The 24,046-nt window shown below is 44.6% G+C and overlaps 1 protein-coding gene across 1 annotated transcript in view; it reads right to left on the bottom strand.

Annotated features, from left to right (window-relative positions):
- Positions 1 to 24,046, bottom strand: part of CARD14 (caspase recruitment domain family member 14) — a 104,400-nt gene that overhangs the window by 3,051 nt on the left and 77,303 nt on the right. Inside the window, exons 16-20 of the mRNA XM_056549913.1 lie at positions 20,193 to 20,256; positions 16,350 to 16,440; positions 12,354 to 12,527; positions 8,031 to 8,152; positions 7,826 to 7,941 (exon numbers count right to left, since the gene is read on the bottom strand). Of these exons, the coding sequence (XP_056405888.1) occupies positions 7,826 to 7,941; positions 8,031 to 8,152; positions 12,354 to 12,527; positions 16,350 to 16,440; positions 20,193 to 20,256 (567 nt within the window). The remainder of the gene's footprint in view (positions 1 to 7,825; positions 7,942 to 8,030; positions 8,153 to 12,353; positions 12,528 to 16,349; positions 16,441 to 20,192; positions 20,257 to 24,046) is intronic.

Genomic DNA, 24,046 nt, shown 5'->3' with positions numbered 1-24,046 from the left:
GCTCCCGGAACCCCGCCGCACTCGCCCCCGCATCCTAACCGCCTGCCAGCGGTGCCGACAAGTAGCAGCTCCCGGAACCCCGCCGCACTCGCCCCCGCATCCTAACCGCCTGCCAGCGGTGCCGACAAGTAGCAGCTCCCGGAACCCCGCTGCACTCGCCCCCGCATCCTAACCGCCTGCCAGCGGTGCTCGCCGCACATCACCTGCCAGCATCAGGACCGCTCACCAGTGGTGCCGACAGCCAGTGGTGCCGACAGCCAGTGGCCCCCGGAACTTTGCCGCACACCACTTTGAGCGCATCCCAGAGTTGTGCCTGTAGTTCTTCACAACTCTACAAGGTGAGCAGCATTTAAATGTTTACCCCTTTCTATATAAAGGTTACGGCGCCATCTCTGCGTTATCTTTTTTGTATACCCCCACCACATTAAAGGAACACTGGGAACGGCTGAGAGTGGCAAGGTTAAGGGTAAATGAGGAAAAGCCGGGGCAGAGTTGGATTTAAGTCAATGCACAGTGGCATTTAAAAATATTAAAGGGGTACTCCGGTGAAAACCTTTTTTCTTTTAAATCAACTGGTGGCAGAAAGTTAAACATATTTGTAAATTATGTACTTATTGGCTGCTGAATACTACAGAGGAAATTCTTTTCCTTTTGGAATGCTCTCTGATGACATCATGAGCACAGTTCTCTCTGCTGACGTTATTATAATAATGCTTTATTTATTGTTGTCATAAGTGGGATTTGAACCCAAGTCCCCAGCGCTGCAAGGCAGCAGTGCTAACCACTGAGCCTCCATGCTGCCCTTAGCATACATCTGCTATGCACGGTTGCTAAAATGGACAGAGATGTCAGCAGAGAGCACTGTGCTCGTGATGTCATCAGTGTTCCAAAAAGAAAGGAATTTCCTCTGTAGCATTCAGCAGCTAATAAGTACTGGAAGGATTAAGATTTTTTAATAGAAGTAATTTACAAATATGTTTAACTTTCTGCCACCAGTTGATTTAAAAGAAAAAAGGTTTTCACCGGAGTACCCCTTTAATTTGGCTATCACTAACACCAGTTTTAGAATAATACAATATATGTGTTCACGATCTCTAGCTCACGCCTAGGAAACTATATAGGTAGAAATGCAGGGAAGAATCGAATTGCCCGCGATTAATTCTGAAGACGCAGATTTCTTTCATATGATCTGGGCATGTCAAGTAATACAGATATACTGGGAAAGAATCTTTTGTTTCCTAGAAGGAAAAGGTATCATTGTGGGGATGGGATCTCTTACATTTCAAGAGGTCATTTTGGGCTCGGTAGAAACTAAAGGAAGGGTGGGTGTACTGCGGAATAATCTATTTCTATGCGCCAAAGTTAGTACTTTAAGGAATTGGTTATCAGGTATAGAACTTTTTAGTTTTGAAGCTTGGGTTAAACTGGTGGAAAAAATGAAGAGATACGAAATGATAGAGAGGAGGAGCTCAAGGAAAAAGCTTGTTCAGCAGAATAATGGGAAACATGGTCAATTTGAAATACATTACAAGTAAAAAAAAAAAAATTCCCCCCTGGGTGGCCTTGAGGTGGGATTTTGAGGGAAAAATACTCCCTGTAATTATGATTACCAGTTGGTTGCTTTTATATGTTTGTATCAGCGTTTAGAACAAACTGTTCTGAATAATGGAGCCGGCCGCGAGAGCTTGTGATGTCATAGCCCTGCCCTCTCATTAGGTCACGCCCTGTCCCCTCAATGCAAGCCTATGGGAAGGGGCGTGATGGCAGTCACTCCCCTTCCCATAGACTTGCATTGAGGGGACAGGGCGTGACGTCATGAGGGGGTGGGGCTATGATGTCACGAGCTCCCGGCTCCGGCATTTGGAACAGTTTGTTACAAATGCTGAGCAGCGGAGTACCCCTTTGAATTTTTTTTTTCCAGTGGAGTACCCCTTTAAGTGATGGCTTAAATAATAGATAGACACACTGCTTGGATGATGAAAAGTATTCCACTCAAACTCAGTAGAATAGGGAGCTGACAGCATCATCCTTTTACTCACGTTGCCTATATGAGCCACCAGGACGGGATTCTCATATTGGCCAGGGGGATGACATCATCATGTCTGCCCAGGGATCGGGTCCTGAAGGCTCCTAAGCCACAGGCCGGAAGAGATAGATGTTCTATTTAACAAGAGAACGGAGCTTGGGGATTAGTAGGTTATTAGGGGCATTATTACTAGAGGCGGGGGTATATTTCTACATGGGGCATTACTACTGCATGGTGGACACAACGTGGGGCCATTATTACTACATGGAGGCACAGGTAGTATAATCACTATATATGGCACAAAGGGCATTTTAACTGTATGGGGGACACAGTAGTGCCATTACTCCATGAGGGCACTGGGCATAATTACTACATGTAGGCACAGGTAGTATAATCACTATATATGGCACAAAGGGCATTTTAACTGTATGGGGGACACAGTAGTGCCATTAATCCGTGAGGGCACTGGGCATAATTACTACATGTAGGCACAGGTAGCATAATCACTATATATGGCACAAAGGGCATTTTAACTGTATGGGGGACACAGTAGTGCCATTACTCCATGAGGGCACTGGGCATAATTACTACATGTAGGCACAGGTAGTATAATCACTATATATGGCACAAAGGGCATTTTAACTGTATGGGGGACACAGTAGTGCCATTACTCCATGAGGGCACTGGGCATAATTACTACATGTAGGCACAGGTAGTATAATCACTATATATGGCACAAAGGGCATTTTAACTGTATGGGGGACACAGTAGTGCCATTAATCCATGAGGGCACTGGGCATAATTACTACATGTAGGCACAGGTAGCATAATCACTATATATGGCATAAAGGGCATTTTAACTGTATGGGGGCACAGTAGTGCCATTAATCCGTGAGGGCACTGGGCATAATTACTACATGTAGGCACAGGTAGCATAATCACTATATATGGCACAAAGGGCATTTTAACTGTATGGGGGACACAGTAGTGCCATTACTCCATGAGGGCACTGGGCATAATTACTACATGTAGGCACAGGTAGTATAATCACTATATATGGCACAAAGGGCATTTTAACTGTATGGGGGACACAGTAGTGCCATTAATCCATGAGGGCACTGGGCATAATTACTACATGTAGGCACAGGTAGCATAATCACTATATATGGCACAAAGGGCATTTTAACTGTATGGGGGACACAGTAGTGCCATTAATCCGTGAGGGCACTGGGCATAATTACTACATGTAGGCACAGGTAGCATAATCACTATATATGGCACAAAGGGCATTTTAACTGTATGGGGGACACAGTAGTGCCATTACTCCATGAGGGCACTGGGCATAATTACTACATGTAGGCACAGGTAGTATAATCACTATATATGGCACAAAGGGCATTTTAACTGTATGGGGGACACAGTAGTGCCATTACTCCATGAGGGCACTGGGCATAATTACTACATGTAGGCACAGGTAGTATAATCACTATATATGGCATAAAGGGCATTTTAACTGTATGGGGGACACAGTAGTGCCATTAATCCGTGAGGGCACTGGGCATAATTACTACATGTAGGCACAGGTAGCATTATGCCTATATGGGGGTGCAAGGGGTATTTTTATTGCATAGGAGATTATGGACATTATTGATGACTAGGGGTACTGTTGGTGCATTATCTGTAAATAGGGACATAGGAGCATTATTATTGTATGGGATACAGTGGGGTCATTACTTCATGGGGGGCACAAAAAGGTCTGAAAAAATTGCAATTTAAAGGGGTATTCCAGGCAAAAACTTTTTTTTATATATCAACTGGCTCCGGAAAGTTAAACAGATTTGTAAATTACCTCTATAAAAAAAATCTTAATCCTTCCAATAGTTATTAGCTTCTGAAGTTGAGTTGCTGTTTTCTGTCTAACTGCTTTCTGATGACTCACGTCCCAGGAGCTGTCCAGCTCCTATGGGGATATTTTCCCATCATGCACAGCTCCCGTGACGTGACATCATCATTGAGCAGTTAGACAGAAAACTTCAGAAGCTAATAACTATTGGAAGGATTAAGATTTTTTAATAGAAGTAATTTACAAATCTGTTTAACTTTCCGGAGCCAGTTGAGATATATATATATATATATATATATATATATATATATATATATATATATATAAAAACGTTTTTGCCTGGAATACCCCTTTAAAGATGCAATTTATGGCTCAAATATGTTTCAAATAGAAGTAAAAACATCTAAAAACACCCTAAAAAAAGCCTGTAAAAAGGGACAAAAAATGAGTGTCAAAATACTGTGCATAAAGCCTAAAAGGTTGATGGACTTATGCAAGACCTGATGTATTGTCTGCTGGATGCCAACATTCTCAGGGACAGGAGGACCCAATATGGTTCTGTATTATGAGAATAACAATATAAATGAGGGCAGGCCTCCCTGAGGCTCACACCTAGATATTGTTGTGAGAAGACACAATGACACTACGTGCACGCCCCGTGATTCATATAAAAGAGCTTTGATTTACATATCTTTCGATTTCATAATAGAAATAAAATATTTCTTGTCACATCACTAGACCTGATCTTCTATTCAGACATGATGAGCAGATTTATAATGGAACATATAGCCGGGTTTTCCTGATCCATTTATATCGGCATAAGCCGATTTTTAACATTGAGAAAGAGGCTAGCTAAGGCCTCGAAACGTGTTTGTTTATACTGGCTACCTAATAAATGGATTATTGCTTCTACAGACTCTGAACATTGTGATGATTTGGGACGGATTGCGCCAAAACCCGGGGAACCTTTTTTTCCGCTTTATCTGAAGATTCTTTTGGCAGTGGAATTTCCGAGGCTGAATATCCACCACTAAAATTCTGTAGTAAGAACTGTGCAGCGGAATCCCATTCACAGAAACAGGAGCCATTCTTCTCACTTCTACAATATCTCTTCCACTTGTCGCTGTGATTTGCTCTGCGGCCGTCATTATTATTAGTGTTCACAGGGGGTGTTTAATTAGCTGTCACAACTTTACTGATACTTTCCAAAATGGCAGGAAAAATTATGCGGTTTTGCAGTGATTTCTGAAAGTAGCTGTAAAATTGCGATGCAAATCACAGTAACATTGCACTATTTTTAAAGCGATTTAAAAAATTGTGGTAAACTTGTGGCTGTACTGTTAATTAAACACCACTTGTGAACACAGCCTTAAAGGGGTACTCTGGGGAAAACTTTTTTTTTTTTTTTTTTAATCAACTGGTGCCAGAAAGCTAAACAAATTTGTAAATTACTTATCTGACCACAGTGCTCTCTGCTGACACTTCTGTCCATGTCAGGAACTGTCCAGAACAGGAGCAAATCCCCATAGCAAACCTATCCTTCAATCAGCAGCTGATAAGTACTGGAAGGATTAAGATTTTTAATAAAAGTAATTTACAACTTTCTGGCACCAGTTAATAAAAATAAAAAAAATAATAATTTCCACCGGAGTACCCCTTTAATGCAAAATCCAATATTGTGATATGACAAGCAAACTTCAATCCACCAATCACTAAAACCAATGGGCAACAATGCTCAGCGGAGCACTGCACCCTTTCATTTCTGATCGGTCCCAGCCCAAGTGGTGTTTGGTTTCACCATAAAAATGTATACAGTGGGAATTGGCAATAAAAATGGGATTATAGTGTTAAAATGGTCCAATCAACAGTTTCTGGACACACCCCCTATATATGTCCCCTATATGGAAACAATTATAAAAAGGGACTCAATTTTATAAAGTATTGTAGCAACACCTTGTGATATTGTTAGCAAAAACTATTTATTTTTTATTTTCCATTCTTTTTTTTACATTTTCCCTAATGTCACAAAAAACATTTATATAAAAACAATATAAAAATAAAGCGCAATGTATAACAGGACCACTAATGCAATAATCATTTGAATAAAGAAACGAGAATAAACATTATAGTTTTCAAATCTGCACAGGGCTGTAGCTCCCATGAGGCGAGTAAGGCGATAGCAAGGGGTGCTGATGCAAGGGGGCGCAGCGGCAGGGGCTGCATTGGCCCTGGCCGCAGCACACAGGGAGTCCAGCACACATTACACTGAGGCATTGATTCCCAACCTGGGAGCCAGGACACTCTGGTGGGAAATATGGCGCAAAATTATTTTGATTTTCCTGCCCAGGCCTGCGCACCTGTGAGTCACAAACGTGCTGGCATGGCGGGAGGGAAGTCTGTGTCCAGTGCCGGGACGGGTGATGCTGCAGCTCCAATCCTTGTGTATCCTCCTCTCCTGTGGAGCAGATCTGGACTCTGGGTTCTCCCGGGTCCCTCAGCAGAATGATGGGGATGGAGGGAAGGAGCAGGGTCAGCGCTGAGGCCTACTCAGCTTCAGGCACTGAACCCCCTACCTTCTGTCACCTCTCTACACCCCTTGTCACCCCTGTACATCCCTCTGTCACTCCTGTACACCTCTTTACACCCCTTTGTCACCCCTGTCATACATGTACACCCCTGTTACCCCTGTACGCCCCTCTATCACCCATGTACACCTCTCTACACCTCTGTCATCCATGTACACCCCTCTGACACTCCTGTACACCCCTCTGACACCCATGTACACCTCTCTACACCTCTGTCATCCATGTACAACCCTCTGACACTCCTGTACACCCCTCTGACACCCATGTACACCTCTCTACACCTCTGTCATCCATGTACACCCCTCTGACACTCCTGTACACCCCTCTGACACCCATGTACACCTCTCTACACCTCTGTCATCCATGTACAACCCTCTGACACTCCTGTACACCCCTCTGACACCCATATACACCTCTCTGTCACTCCTTTTCACCTCACTGTCACCCATGTACACCCCTTTGTCATTTCTCTACACCTATTCACCCCTGTACTCCTCTACACCTGTAAAAGGGGTGAAACCGTGGCGAAGATACCTACAGGGGGTTCTACATATAGCCAATATATAAAAAATTATTCGGTAAGGGTGTCCTGATAATTTTTTTCTCCAAGGAGTGCCCCAAGCCAAAATGGGAGGGGGAGGGGGGGGGGCGCAATTTTCTATTCTCGCCTCAGGATCAAAAAGAGCTAGCTACAGCGCTGAATCAGCATGTACTAAAAATAACAAAAGTGTCTCTGGTCATGAACGGTCTAGAAGCGCTTAGGCTGGGTCCACATAGGTCCGGCATAGGTGAACTCAGCTTTCATTCACATCATGGTTAGTCACTCTGTCTGCTGGGTCTGGCTGGGAAATTTCAAAACTGGGATCTCCCGTATATCAGCCGAAACCTATACACTTTAATGAGCCAACCAGAGTCCCATTTACTTTAATGAGCCGACCAGAGTCAGTTAGTCCGGTCGGCTCATTCTTGCCCCGTTTCTGGTTTTGTAACCAGACCTAAAATCATAGTATACCACGGTTTTAGGTCCGGTCACAGAACTGGATACGGGGCAAAAATGAGCTGACTGTAGTCACTATCTGACTCCGGTAGGCTCATTAAAGTGAATGGGTTCTGGCACCGGTCCGACTGGGATATGGGAGCTCCCCGTTTTCAAATCATTGTATATTGTGTATTATTGTTATACTGTTTTCCTGGCTGTCTGGGCATGCTGAAAGTTGTAGTTTTGCATCAGCTGGAGACTGTTTGGAAAACACTAGAGCTAGGGGAACAAACTCAGTCTCTACTCCCTTTCCTGATAGCCCCCATTTACAACAATATATTCCTACAGTTTATTTGTGGATGTACAAAAAAAAAAAAAAAAAAGATACTCACTTTAATTTTTTAGTACTCTTTTCATTCAGTGGGACATGTAGGATAATAGGATATATTCCCACGCGAATCATAGCAGAGAGACAGGAGAGTCCAAGTTCTAAAAGGCAGTGTGCATTCTGTGGTATAAAAAGTATAAGAAAACTTTAGGGCTCCTTTTCAGGACATTCTTATTGCCTTCTGATGGAAGTACTAGCCATTGACTCACCTGCTGGGCCACTGCTTCAACATTCTGCCTAGTGAAACAGCAGCGGATGACTTCTCCCTCCTTTTCACCAATAATGTCTCCGCGCTGGTATCTTGTGGCATATTCGGCATCTGTCAAGCACTCTAAAATGAAGGAATACATTTTGATTGAAAAAGTTAATAAATAGCACTTATAAAATTAAATTATATATAAAAGTTTTCATAGTTGGCTAGGAATGCTGTAAAAATAAAAATAAATGAATCATACTAACCCGCCCTGATCCCCTGACACTGCTCTTACAACGGTTCCTTGTCCCTGTAACTCTTTGCTGTGATGTGTTGTCCCTGTTCAGCCAATCACTGCCTGCAATGGTAACCCACCTCCGTCAATGATTGGCTGAGTGGGAACATAAATTAAAACCATTTTAAAGGATAGGATTGTGGAACAGCTAACATCCCATGGATTGCAAGATGAAGTAAACATGGGTTTACCTAAGGGAGATCATGTCACTAATCTTATCGATTTTTTTGACTGAGTAAAAATAATAGATTGAGGAGGTGCTATAGACATCACTTATCTATGGGAGCATAAAAAACCCAGGGTCAGAATATAGAATCAGTGATACAGTCCTCACCTCAGTATCTTTTAGGGGTCATTATTTCAGTAGGCAGACAATGTAATAAAGCAGCAGGAAATGCTAGCAGAATGCTTGATTGTATAGGGAGAGGTATTAGCAGTAGAAAGAGGGAAGTTCTCATGGGTTAATATGGAGAGGCATTGGCAGAAGAAAGAGGGAAGTGCTCATGGGTGTATAGGGAGAGGTATTAGCAGAAGAAAGAGGAAAGTGCTTGTGGGTGTATAGGGAGAGATATTGGCAGTAGAAAGAGGGAAGTGCTCATGGGTGTATAGGTAGAGGTATTAGCAGAAGAAAGAGGAAAGTGCTTGTGGGTGTATAGGGAGAGATATTGGCAGTAGAAAGAGGGAAGTGCTCATGGGTGTATAGGTAGAGGTATTAGCAGTAGAGAGGAAAGTTCTCATGTGTGTATAGGGAGAGGTATTAGCAGTAGAGAGGAAAGTTCTCATGTGTGTATAGGGAGAGGTATTAGCAGTAGAGAGGAAAGTGCTCATGCCACTGTACAGAGCACAGGTGAGGCCTCACTCTGAGTATTGTGCGCAGTTCTGGGGACTGTATCTTCAGAAGGATACAGATATTTTGGAGAGAGTTCAGAGAGCTACTAAACGAGTACATGGACTGAAGGATAAAACTTAAACGAACGCTGGAGCTGGCCCCGGGAGCTCGTGACGTCATAGCTGCACCACCTCATGGTGTCATGCACGCTCCCTCAATGCAAGTCTATGGGCGGGGGCGTGACAGCCATCACGCCCCCCTCCCATAGACTTACATTGAGGGGGCGGGGCGTGACGGCATGAGGGGGCATGGCTATGATGTCCCCTTTAAAAGGAAAGGTTAAAGGACCTAAACATATAGCTTGGAAGGAGGACGAGACAGAGGGGATATGTTAGAGACTTTTATATACCTAAAGGGAATCAACACGGTAAAGGAGGAGAGGAGATTTAAGGACATAGTTTTATATTAGAGGGACAAAGGTTTCTGCAGTAATATCAGGAAGTATTACTTTACTGAGAGAGTAGTGGATGCATGGAACAGCCTTCCTGCAGAAGTGGTAGCTGCAAATACAGTGAAGAAGTTTAAGCATGAATGAGATAGGTATAAGGCTATCCTTCATATAAGATAGGGATAGGCATAAGACTATCCTTCATATAAGATAGAGATAGGTATAAGGCTATCCTTCATATAAGATAGAGATAGGTATAAGGCTGTCCTTCATATAAGATAGGGATAGGCATAAGACTATCCTTCATATAAGATAGGGATAGGTATAAGGCTATCCTTCATATAAGATAGGGATAGGCATAAGACTATCCTTCATATAAGATAGGGATAGGCATAAGGCTATCCTTCATATAAGATAGGGATAGACATAAGGCTATCCTTCATATAAGATAGGGATAGGTATAAGGCTATCCTTCATATAAGATAGGGATAGGTATAAGGCTATCCTTCATATAAGATAGGGATAGGCATAAGGCTATCCTTCATATAAGATAGGGATAGGTATAAGGCTATCCTTCATATAAGATAGGGATAGGTATAATGCTATCCTTCATATAAGATAGAGATAGGCATAAGGCTATCCTTCATATAAGATAGGGATAGGTATAAGGCTTTCCTTCATATAAGATAGGGATAGGTATAAGGCTATCCTTCATATAAGATAGGGATAGGTATAAGGCTATCCTTCATATGAGATAGAGATAGGTATAAGGCTATCCTTCATATAAGATAGAGATAGGTATAAGGCTATCCTTCATATAAGATAGAGATAGGTATAAGGCTATCCTTCATATAAGATAGAGATAGGTATAAGGCTATCCTTCATATAAGATAGGGATAGGTATAAGGCTATCCTTCATATGAGATAGGGCCAGGGACTTTTGATAGGGCCAGACTAAATGGTTCTTATCAGCCGACACATTCTTTGTTCCTGTTTTTTCCCTAGCATGTACGTGAGAAAAAAAAATTCTCTGCTGCCCAACTAGATATTTATGTTTGAAAACTCAATAAAAAGATTGTAAAACTGCCCAACTAGGTATGAAAAGCAAGACGGATCAGGAGAAATGTAATGAAGGGATGTAGCCCTATGTGCACATTTCATATGGAAGCATAAATATTTTCTGACGGATCATAAGCTCTACAACAGTGGTCTTCAACCTGCGGACCTCCAGATGTTGCAAAACTACAACTCCTAGCATGCCCGGACAGCCATCGGCTGTCTGGGCATGCTGGGAGTTGTAGTTTTGAAACATCTGGAGGTCCGCAGGTTGAAGACCACTGCTCTACAGCATGCCTGCTAGGCCACTTGTACACTACACAATACCCGCCCAGATTTGCCTTCTGTGTCTGAACACACCCTAAGGTCACACACAGTCTTTGAGCCTTGTTTTCAGAGTAATGTTTGCTCTTGGTTTGTTTTATCAGCCGTTTACAGCTCAAAGTGAGGCTCAAAAAAACTGTGTGTGAACATAGCCTTAGGCTTTACTGCTTCTAGGGAATATTATAACCGTACCGAACAACATAAAGCAATACACAAATTCATATGGTGCAGAAGGAACTCCATGTACTACCAACACACAGCTCCGCACTTGTCTCCACTCTGCAAGGGTCACTTCTCTTGTGTATTTTCAGTTTGTGTATTTTGTTAAAACAATACGCCCTTCAATAATCATAATAGCATACTGCGTGCCACTAAGGCCACCTAAAAATGAGCATAGAAATACACATTACAGTGACCCCCCGACCTACGATGGCCCCGACATATAATTCCAACATACGATGGCCTCTCAGAGGTCATCGCATGTTTAAAACAGCATAAGGGTGCGTTCACACGGGCGTATGCCCTCTTTGCGCCTGCTAATAGCGTCAACCCGCCGCTACCAGCAGACACACTGTGAAGTGTGAGTCGCAGTGTATCCGCACATCGCGGCCGCTCCCCCGGCTCCCTGAGCTACACAGAGAGCGGCCGCGATGTGTGCGAGTACACTGCAGGGTAACTCGCACATCGCAGTGTGTCTGCTGGTAGCGGCGTATTGCCGCTATTAGATGGCACAAAGAGGGCAGCACTTTAGGGGCCTTTGTCAGCTGCGGATCCGCAGCTGCGGATCAGCTGACAAATACGCCCGTGTGAACGCACCCCCAACATACGATGCCTTTGTATGTCAGGGCCATCGCATATACGGCTATCCGGCAGCGTAGACTGCTTCAGCGGTTTAAGGTGCCCTGTGTGGTTCGGTGAGTGTCACTCCCCTGTCCCCGACATTCCGGACTGTCCTCTTCGGGCTCTGCTGCATGGCCGTCGCTCTCCTTCGTCTTCATCACGCCGCTGAGCACACCGTCCCGTTATCCAATAGGAGCGGCGTGCGTAGCAACGTGATGACGGCGATGGAGAGCGACGATCCTGGCCAGCGGTGACGGTCCGGAGCAGCGAGTACACCCTTTGGACGTGATGACAGCGACGATCCAGGGCAGCGGTGACGGTCCTGAGCAGCGAGTACACCCTTTGGACGTGATGACAGCAACGATCCAGGGCAGCGGTGACGGTCCGGAGCAGCAGGGACACGTGAATATAACATTCTATATTACTATTGCACGGATCCCTCAACATCCGATGGATTCAAGTAACGATGGTTCATTAGGAAGAATTACCATGGTATGTTGAGGGATCACTGTATACCCAAATATTAATGCGAGTTAGTAGAAAGTACCGGTGTCACACTTCATGAAGTCTTTATTGGCACAAAGTTTGTCGCTAAGAATTCTTCCAAGGAGTGAGGGGACCAGAAGGACTGGACGAGGAACACCAGTCTTGTAGTGGGTTACCACAGTGTATGGCATTAGTGTTAAGCAGCTTCTTCCCAGTGAAGAACTCGCAGCTGGTTCTGGGTACAGTAAAAATATAATAAAATATAATATTTAATAAACATTCCTAAAAGAGAAAAGTATGCAGAAAAGACAAGAGCAGCCATTTTGTCACTGGAAGGTTTTGTTTTTCGTTCTTTGTAAAGCATGGATAACATTTCAACTTTATACTACTTTTATGGTGATATTATATATGTACAGTTTTTTTTCTTTTTTACTACTTTTCATAAGGGTATATAGTTATTGTGTTGTCAGATCACGTCATCACGTGCTATCTTTCCATTGATTTAGCTTGTTTTTGTAGTGCATATCATTTATTTATCCCCTTATATATATTTTTTTCTGTTAGTAGGGGAGCTAGGCCATGTCCACACAATATGGAGGAAAAAAGCGGAGGTAGCGCCGGGTGCTGTGTAGGTCTTTAGCCGGTGTAGGTGGGTACCCAGGTGGGGGTAGCGTATCCCTTGCCGGTGATGGTAGCTTTGTATGCAGGCCAGCAGCGTGTGGACGGAGCCCAGAGGAGAGTCCATAGAGTAATGCAGAAGTATAGGAAAAAAGCTGTGATGGCGCTCCCAAGGAAGTAACCCGAAGTCGTCGGTATTGATGAAGAATAAATAATTTATTTACAGCATGAGAAAATAATAAATAAAGCAAGACGCGTTTCGGGAGTCATTCACAGCTCCCTTTCTCAATTGCAGGTGGTTGCTGTACCACTTGCAATTGAGAAAGGGAGCTGTGACTCCCGAAATGCGTCTTGCTTTATTTATTATTTTCTCATGCTGTAAATAAATTATTTATTCTTCATCAATACCGACGACTTCGGGTTACTTACTTCCTTGGGAGCGCCATCTCAGCTTTTTTCCTATACTTCTGCATGTCCACACAATGGAATTTACGAGCAGAATCCGTCGGAAAAAGTTCAGTTGCAGCAGAGTCCCATAGTTTTTAAAGGGATTATGCTGTACCCAATTCCAGCCTAAGCCAAAATAATTGATGTATCGTGTCACTCGGAAATGTGGTGCAGTATATGGAGACGGCGCATTACCGAGCGGTTCTAGCGCCAGTATGTTCTGCCGAGGCCCGATATTCGCGGAATGTCAGCGTGTGTTTTTTGCTCAGGCAATATATTATTATATTTTTTTAGTTATTTATTTATTTTTTTGTTATTTGCGTTTTTAGTCCCACTACAGGGCCTGACTATAAATTTCTTTTAAACAAATATATAAATACTTATGTATTGTAACCGTATTACCTGTATTTTCCTGACAGGCACCCTAATAGGCCTATACTTAGAAACATGCTTTAGATGGCCCACTTCATTAGTACATGGGGACAACTTAAAGGGGTACTCCGCTGCTCAGCTTTTGGAACAAACTGTTCCGAATGCTGGAGCCACTGCTGGGAGCTCGTGGCATCATAGCCCCAGCCCCTCATGACATCATGCCCACTCCTCATGATGTCATGCCCCGCCCCCTCAATGCAAGTGTATGGGAGGGGGCGTGGCAGCATCACCCCCCCTCCCATAGACTTGCATTGAGGGGGCGGGATGTGATGTAATGAGGGGGCAGGGCTATGACATCACAATCTCCCAGCGCCATCTCCAGCATTCAGGACAGTTTGTTCCAAACGCTGAGCAGCGGAGTACCCAGAAATGCTTGCTAATTTATTAATAATTAAAAAATGATATTAATTATTTTAATATTTATTAATAATTACAAAAATTTCCCTTGGACATAAGTATTCAGACCCTTTGCTATGACACTTGACCTCTGGCTCCTCCCGTTCCTCTTGATCATCTCTGAGATGTTTCTACACCTTGGTTGGAGTCACCGGTGGTAAATTCAGCTGATTGGACAAGATTAGGGAAGACACAGCCCTGTCTAAATTAGGTTTCACAGCTGACAATGTATATCAGAGCAAAAACCAAGCCATGAGATGGAAATAACTGCCTGCAGAGCTCAGAGAGAGGATTGTGTGAAGGCACAGATGTGGAAAAGGGTAAAAAAATATTTCTACTACATTGGAAGTTCCCAAGAGCACAGTGGCCGACTCAATTCTTAAATGGAAGAGGTTTGGAACAATCTCCGGCTCTGCCATAGAGATGTATTGAGGGGGCGTGTCGGCCGCCGCTTCGTGCGGAGGTCGACACCCGCTATCTGGCCAGAGAGCCTGGCCCCCGTACAGAGAGATCGCAGGGGGCCCCATCGGTCGGACCCCCCGCGATCTCAAACTTATCCCCTATCCTTAGGATAGGGGATAAGTTTTTCACCACTGGACTACCCCTTTAATGAAAACCTGATCCAGAGTGCTCTGGACCTCAGACTGGGCCGAAGGTTCACCTTCCAAAAAGACAATTGAAGAGATCAAAACCTGTGCAGAGGGAAATCAGATTATTTTTTCAGAGGCCTTTTTTTTTTTTTATCTGATTACCGTAGTTTCTATAGGCAACTGGTCACCTTTTTCTCTGCACAGGTTTTGATAAATCTCCCCCAATGCCCCCCCTAAGCACACAGCCAAGACAACACAGGAGCAGCTCAGCGACAACTCTTGGAATGTCCTTAAAGGGGTACTCCACTGGAAACCTTTTTTTTTTTTTTTTTAAATCAACTGGTGCCAGAAAGTTAGAAGATTTGAAAATTACTTCTATAAAAAAAATCTTAATCCTTCCAGTACTTATCAATTGCGGTATGCTCCACAGGAAGTTCTTTTCTTTTTGAATTTCCTTTCTGTCTGACCACAGTGCTCTTTGCTGACACCTCTGTCCATTTCAGGAACTGTCCAGAGTAGGAGCAAATCCCCATAGAAAACATATCCTGCTCTGGACAGTTCTTAAATTGGACAGAGGTGTCAGCAGAGAGCACTGTGGTCAGACAGAAAGGAAATTCAAAAAGAAAAGAACTTCCTGTGGATCAGAACAACTGCTGATAAGTACTGGAAGGATTATAATTTTTTTTTAATGGAAGTAATTTACAAATCTTTCTAACTTTCTGGCACCAGTTGATTTAAGATTTTTACTTTTTTTTTTTTTTTCCAGTGGAGTACACCTTTAAGTGGCCCAGTCAGAGCCCTGACTTGAACCCAATTGAATATCTCCAGAGAGACTGAAAATGGCTTCCACCGACGATTCCCATCCAACCTGACAGAGCCACAAAGGATCTGCAGAGAAGAATGTCAGAAAATCCCTAAATATAGGTGTGGAAGGCTGGAATCACTGTCAATTGTGATTCAGCTAAGTACTAAGTAAAGGGTATGAATACTTATGTAGTTTTTCCTTTTCAATAAATTAGCAAAATTTGTAACATTCTGGGGGATTGAGTGCAGAATGATGGGGAAAATCTTAAATGGGTACTCCACTGCTGAGCGCTTGGAACAAACTGTTCCGAACGCTGGAGCCGGCGCCGAGAGCTTGTGATGTCAAGGCCCCGCCCCCTCATGACATCACATCATGCCCCCTCAATGCAAGTCTATGGGAGGGGTCGTGACAGCCGTCATGCCCCCTCCCATAGACTTGCATTGAGGGGGCGGGGCGTGACATCATGAGGGGGCAGGCTATGACATCACAAGCTCTCGGCGCCGGCTCCAGCGTTTGTTCCAAACTCTGAGCAGCGGAGTACCCCTTTAATTTAGTGTTACTACATAACAAAATGTGTAAAGAGTGTACGGGTCTGAAAACGTTCCAAGTGCACTGTATTAATCCCATAGTGGGTAACCTAATTCGGGCCTTAATAACCAAGCAATTTATTTTTTAATGTCACATCCCAAGAGCTGTAACTCTTTACAGCTCTTTATGCAGATGGTGACAGAGATCATAACTCCCCCCCTCAATAAACTATTTACCGTACCTTCACATCTACATGTGCCACAATTTAGTGATGTCCAGAGTAAGTGAGAACTACAGCGATCAGTGCTGATGACCCGAACATGCTTTTTAGGCTGGGGAGAGAAGAACACCTATGTAAAACTAGAAACTGAAGCCTTCTTGAAGAAGTAATGATATTTAAAGGGGTATTCCAGGGGAAAAAAAAAAGTTATGTATCAACTGGCTCCAGAAAGCTAAACAGATTTGTAAATGACTTCTTTTAAAAATTCTTAATCCTTCCAATAATTATCAGCTGCTGAAGTGGAGTTGTTCTGTTCTGTCTGACAACAGTGCTCTCTGCTGACATCTCTGCTCGTCTCGGGAACTGCACAGAGTAGAATAGGTTTGCAATGGGGATTTGCTTCTACTCTGGACAGTTCCCGAGACAGGTGTCATCAGAGAGAACTTAGACAGAAAATACCAACTCAACTTCAGCAGCTCCTAAGTACTGAAAGGATTAAGATTTTTTTAAAGAAGTAATTTACAAATCTGTTTAACTTTCTGGAGCCAGTTGATATATAAAAAAAAGTTTTTTCCCTGGATAACCCCTTTAAGAAGAACACATTTTTTTTCCTATACATAAACTAAATGGGATAATTTATATTTAAACCAAATACTGTACATGCAAGTATATTGTGCTGTAATCTGCAGCCGTCACCCACTGTTAATGGCGAACATCAGCGATCACACTCATCATGGCATCTAAAGCATTGCGGGGGTCCGAGGAGCCAAGATGGCGGCTGGAGGTCTCCTTAAGTCCTCCATGCCGCTCTGCTGTGATCGATGTGTATAGTCTGCCTTCTGGCAGGTTTTACAAGTCGATCTCAGATACTATTGATCAGTACTATGCCAATGTATAGCAGTGAACAGTAATAGGAATCAGTAAATAGACTGCTATATATAGTCCCCTGTAGGGACTTTAAAAATGTTACAACAAAAAAAAGTAATAAAACTATGTTTAAAAAGTAGACATACCCCACACCCAATAAAAAATGCAATCACCCCATTTTTCTGTTTTACTTATAAAATGTGTTTTTTTTTGTTTTTTTTTTTAAACAAACATATTTGGTAACACCCCGTGCACAAATCTATTAAAATACTTTGTTAACAGCTAACAGTGAAATTGCTGAATTTTGGTTACATCACATCCCAGAAAAAAATGAATTAAAAAGTACCGTATTTATCGGCGTATAACACGCACTTTTTAGGCAAAATTTTTTAGCCTAAAGTCTTTGTGCGTGTTATACGCCGATACCGCCCCAGGAAAGGCAGGGGGAGAGAGGCCGTCGCTGCCCGCTTCTCTCCCCCTGCCTTTCCTGGGGTCTAGAGCGCTGCTGTCGGCCCTTCTCACCCCCTGGTTATCGGCGCCGCTGCCCGTTCTGTCCCCCTGACTATCGGTGCCGGCGCCGATAGCCAGGGGGAGAGAAGGGGCAGCGGCACCCATTGCCGGCGCCGCTGCCCCGTTGCCTCCCCCCATCCCCGGTGGCATAATTACCTGAGTCGGGTCCGCGCTGCTGCAGGCCTCCGGCGTGCGTCCCCGGCCTCGTTGCTATGCGCTGAACGGCGCGGCGCATGACGTCAGTGCGCCGCGCCATGCATAGCAACGACGCTGGGGACGCACGACGGAGGCCTGCAGCAGCGCGGACCCGACTCAGGTAATTATGCCACCGGGGATGGGGGGAGGCAACAGGGCAGCGGCGCCGGCAATGGGTGCCGCTGCCCCTTCTCTCCCCCTGGCTGTCGGCGCCGCTTCTCTCCCCCTGGCTATCGGCGCCGGCACTGATAGTCAGGGGGACAGAACGGGCAGCGGCGCCGATAACCAGGGGGTGAAAAGGGCCGGCAGCAGCGCTCTAGACCCCAGGAAAGGCAGGGGGAGAGAAGCGGGCAGCGACGGCCTCTCTCCCCCTTCCTTTCCTGGGGGTATATCGGGGTATACACGCGCACACACGCACCCTCATTTTACCATGGATATTTGGGTAAAAAACTTTTTTTACCCAAATATCCTTGGTAAAATGAGGGTGCGTGTTATAGGCCGGTGCGTGGTATACCCCGATAAATACGGTAATCAAAAAGTCACATTTATGGCTGTAGGAGGTAAACTGAGATAAAACCATAACAATGAACTGCATTCTTTTACATGTGTTTTGGTTGTACTAGTGTGCCTCTCTGAAGCTACAGTGGGGCAAAAAGTCTTTAGTCAGCCACCAATTTTGCAAGTTCTCCCACTTAAAAAGATGAGAGAGGCCTGTAATTTTCATCACAGGTATACCACAACAATGAGAGACATAATGAGAAAAAAAATCCATAAAATCACATTGTCTGATTTTTTAGGAATTTATTTGCAAATTATGGTGGAAAATAATTATTTGGTCACCTAAAAAACAAGCAAGATTTCTGGCTTTCACAGATCTGTAACTTCTTCTTTAAGTGTCTCATCTGTCCTCCACTTGTTACCTGTATTAATGGCACCTGTTATCAGTATAAAAGACACCTGTCCACAACCTCAAACAGTCACATTCCAAACTCCACTATGGCCAAGACCAAAGAGCTGTCGAAGGACACCAGAAACAAAATTGTAGACCTGCACCAGGCTGGGAAGGCTGAATCTGCAATAGGCAAGCAGCTTGGTGGGAAGAAATCAACTGTGGGAGCAATTATTAGAAAATGGAAGACATACAAGACCACTGATAATCTCCCCTGATCTGGGGCTCCACGCAAGATCTCACCCCGTGGTGTCAAAATTATCACAAGAACGGTGAGCAAAAATCCCAGAACCACACGGGGGGAACTAGTGAATGACCTGCAGAGAGCTGGGACCAAAGTAATAAAGGCTACCATCAGTAACACACTATGACGCCAGGGACTCAAATCATGCAGTGCCAGATGTGTCCCCGTGCTTAAGCCAGTACATGTCTGGGCCCATCTGAAGTTTGCTAGAAAGCATTTGGATGATCTAGAAGAGGATTGGGAGAATGTCATATAGTCGGATTATGGTCAGATTAAACCAAAGTAAAACTTTTTTGTAAAAACTCAACTCATCGTGTTTGAAGTAGAAAGAATGCTGAGTTGCATCCAAAGAACACCATGCCTACTGTGAAGCATGGGGGTGGAGACATCATGATTTGGGGCTGTTTTTCTGCTAAGTGACCAGGAAGACTGATCCGTGTAAAGGAAAGAATAAATGGGGTTATAAATCGTGAGATTTTTAGTGAAAACCTCCTTCCATCAGCAAGGGCATTAAATGAAATGTGGCTGGGTCTTTCAGCATGACAATGATCTTAAACACCCACCCGGGCAATGAAGGAGTGGCTTCGTAAGAAGCATTTCAAGGTCCTGGAGTGGCCTAGCAAGTCTCCAGATCTCAACTCCATAGAAAACCTTTGGAGGGAGTTGAAAGTCTGTGTTGCCCAGCGACAGCCCCAAAACATCACTGCTCTAGAGGAGATCTGCATGGAGGAATGGGCCAAAATACCAGCAGAAGTGTGTGAAAACCTTGTGAAGACTTACAGAAAATGTTTGACCTCTGTCATTGCCAACAAAGGGTATATAACAAAGTATTGAAATTAACTTTTGTTATTGACGAAATACTTATTTTCCACCATAATAAAAAAAAAAAATTAGACAATGTGATTTTATGGATTTTTTTTCTCATTATGTCTCTCATAGTTGAGGTTGTGACCTATAATGAAAATTACAGGCCTCTCATCTTTTTAGGTGGGAGAACTTGCACAATTGGTGGCTGACTAAATACTTTTTTGCCCCACTGTATACGACTCTGTGTGAATACACCCTAACCAAGACATTATTTATCACTTTTACTACTCACCATACGTGGTATCCCATTTTGCCAAGTCATGCGCTGGATAGATGTTATCAATTGCTGCTGAGCCCTATAACATAAGAAAACGAATACTTGGTAAAGTAAAAAGGCACATACAGGCCATATTCCTATTTAGTATTCTGGTACACAAAGGGGCGTGGTTTCACAACCCGACCGATTTACTATTGAATTCACAGAAAATCCTGTGGATAAATGGCTGGAAATTTTCACCTAGAAAAAGCTGATCAGAAAATGTTCCCGACTTTTCCCAATAGTAAATACAGAGGAATCCTGCAAGTCTGAAACAACTTTTCCCACTAAGAAAAACCCACTCTTAGTAAATGAGGCCCAATGTATTGATGTGGTTCTTTGGTGCTGTTTTTAATGCCCAGATCAGGAGTAGAAGTTTCAGAGAAAAGATTCTAATTCTCCTCTTTGTTTTCAATTGGCTTTAACAATTGCAGGACCCCAATCTGCAGACTTAAAGGGGTACTCCAGTGCTTACACATCTCATCCCCTATCCAAAGGATAGGGGATAAGATGCTTGATCACGGGAGTTCCGCCGCTGGGGACCCCCGGGATCATGCCCGCGGCACCCCGTTTGTAATCAGTCCCCGGAGCATGTTCGCTCCGGGTCTGTTTATGGTCGACCACAGGGTCGGCGGCGTGTGACGCCGGATAGGGGATAAGATGTGTAAGCACTGGAGTACCCCTTTAACCAGACAGACTTTAAAGGGGTACTCCAGTGGAGAACATTTTTTTTTAAATCAACTGGTGCCAGAAAGTTAAACAGATTTGTAAATTACTTCTATTTAAAAATCTTAATCCCTCCTGTACTTATCAGCTGCTGTATACTCCACAGGAAGTTCTTTTCTTTTTTTCATTTCTTTTCTGTCATGACCACAGTGCTCTCTGCTGACACCTCAGTCCATTTCAGGAACTGTCCAGAGCAGGAGAAAATCCCCATAGCAAACCTACCCTGCTCTGTACAGTTCTTGACATGGTCAGAGGTATCAGCAGAGAGCACTGTGGTCAGACAGAAAGGAAATTCAAAAAGAAAAGAACTTCCTGTGGAGCTTACGGCAGAAATTTACAAATCTGTTTAACTTTCTGGCACCAGTTGATAAAAAAAATAAAATAAAATAAAATTTCCACTGGAGTACCCCTTTAAAACTGCAAGGTAACTGAAACTATAAAAAAAAATGTTTTTCCGCTTAAACATGCGCCAGAGTCACACCCCTTTTTTGTGAAGCCATGCTGGGAGTAGTAGTTTTGCAACAGCTGGAGACACATTGATTGGAAAAAACTCTACTAGATACTGCCTGGAAAACAACATTTATTTGGCTGGAGTTTGTTTTGTTTAAAACCTTCTACCCATGTAAATGTTCTACTCAAGAAGGAAGGAAACCATTTCATTCTAGCCTAAGCAGAGTCTTCTCTAAAAGGAAGAGTCGCACATCTGTAGACAGCTGTCACACCCCCTCCCATAGACTTGCATAGCGGGGGCGGGGGGTGACATCACATGGGGGCGGTGCCGTGATGTCACGATACTTCGGCCCTGTGGTCGGCACCCGGCAGTTTGTGAGCTGGCAGCGCGTCGTGCAGCTCAAAGAGGTGGGTGCCGAATGGAAGATTGCGGGGGTCCCCAGCAGCGGGACCCCCCACAGTCGGATATCTTATCCCCTATCCTTTAGATGTCTTAGGGCCGGAGTACCCCTTTAACAGCAATGGGACTCTGCTGCACTGGAATTTCTGGGTGGAATTTCAAAACGTAATTTCACTCGGAAATTCCGTAGTGTGAATCTAGCCTTATTCTACTGATGAACAGTAAAATGAGGATGGTCTACAGCAGTGGCTCTTAACCTTGTTGGAGGACTGAACCCCACCAGTTTCATATGCAAATTCACCGAACCCTTCTTAATTGGAAAAATAAAATATGATTTTTTTCAAATTCAAAACATAGGAGGTATATATTTAAGTATATAAGTATACATAGGTGCACAAAATGAACAAAACCATTAAGAACAAAGAACAAAACCAAGAAAACATGATTTTCACACATAAACAAAAACATAATGAATATTTATTGCAAATCAGTGACTTCTGCTGTTGTCTTTCAGAGACCAGTTCAGAAATGCGCGGCTTTACCTTGGCAAGTGCCACTCTCATGTCATTTTCGCAACAATGACAGTGTTCCCCCACATTAGGCAGACAGTGTTCCCCCACATTAGGCAGGGAGTGTTTCCCCACATTAGGCAGGGAGTGTTTCCCCACATTAGGCAGACAGTGTTCCCCCACATTAGGCAGACAGTGTTCCCCCACATTAGGCAGGCAGTGTTCCCCCACATTAGGCAGGCAGTGTTCCCCCACATTAGGCAGACAGTGTTCCCCCACATTAGGCAGGCAGTGTTCCCCCACATTAGGCAGGCAGTGTTCCCCCACATTAGGCAGGCAGTGTTCCCCCACATTAGGCAGACAGTGTTCCCCCACATTAGGCAGGGAGTGTTTCCCCACATTAGGCAGGGAGTGTTTCCCCACATTAGGCAGACAGTGTTCCCCCACATTAGGCAGGCAGTGTTCCCCCACATTAGGCAGGCAGTGTTCCCCCACATTAGGCAGACAGTGTTCCCCCACATTAGGCAGACAGTGTTCCCCCACATTAGGCAGGCAGTGTTCCCCCACATTAGGCAGACAGTGTTCCCCCACATTAGGCAGACAGTGTTCCCCCACATTAGGCAGGCAGTGTTCCCCCACATTAGGCAGGCAGTGTTCCCCCACATTAGGCAGGGAGTGTTCCCCCACATTAGGCAGGGAGTGTTCCCCCACATTAGGCAGACAGTGTTCCCCCACATTAGGCAGGCAGTGTTCCCCCACATTAGGCAGGCAGTGTTCCCCCACATTAGGCAGACAGTGTTCCCCCACATTAGGCAGACAGTGTTCCCCCACATTAGGCAGGCAGTGTTCCCCCACATTAGGCAGGTAGTGTTCCCCCACATTAGGCAGGCAGTGTTCCCCCACATTAGGCAGGCAGTGTTCCCCCACATTAGGCAGGCAGACTTCCCCCACATTAGGCAGGCAGACTTCCCCCACATTAGGCAGGCAGTGTTCCCCCACATTAGGCAGACAGTGTTCCCCCACATTAGGCAGACAGTGTTCCCCCACATTAGGCAGGCAGTGTTCCCCCACATTAGGCAGGCAGTGTTCCCCCACATTAGGCAGGCAGTGTTCCCCCACATTAGGCAGGCAGTGTTTCCCCACATTAGGCAGGCAGTGTTCCCCCACATTAGGCAGACAGAGTTCCCCCACATTAGGCAGACAGAGTTCCCCCACATTAGGCAGGCAGTGTTCCCCCACATTAGGCAGACAGTGTTCCCCACATTAGGCAGGCAGTGTTCCCCCCCATTAGGCAGACAGTGTTCCCCCCCATTAGGCAGGCAGTGTTCCCCCACATTAGGCAGGCAGTGTTCCCCCACATTAGGCAGGCAGTGTTCCACCACATTAGGCAGGCAGTGTTCCCCCACATTAGGCAGGCAGTGTTCCCCCACATTAGGCTGGCAGTGTTCCCCCACATTAGGCAGACAGTGTTCCCCCACATTAGGCAGACAGTGTTCCCCCACATTAGGCAGGCAGTGTTCCCCCACATTAGGCAGGCAGTGTTCCTCCACATTAAGCAGAGTTCCCCCACAGGCAGGCAGTGTTCCCCCACATTAGGCAGGCAGTGTTCCCCCACATTAGGCAGGCAGTGTTCCCTCACATTAGGCAGACAGTGTTCCCCCACATTAGGCAGACAGTGTTCCCCCACATTAGGCAGGTAGTGTTCCCCCACATTAGGCAGGCAGTGTTCTCCACATTATGTAGGC

Source organism: Hyla sarda, chromosome 13 (genome assembly GCF_029499605.1).
Source record: "Hyla sarda isolate aHylSar1 chromosome 13, aHylSar1.hap1, whole genome shotgun sequence".
Classification (NCBI taxonomy): Eukaryota; Metazoa; Chordata; class Amphibia; order Anura; family Hylidae; genus Hyla; species Hyla sarda.
This window is presented reverse-complemented; position numbering and strand designations above follow the sequence as displayed.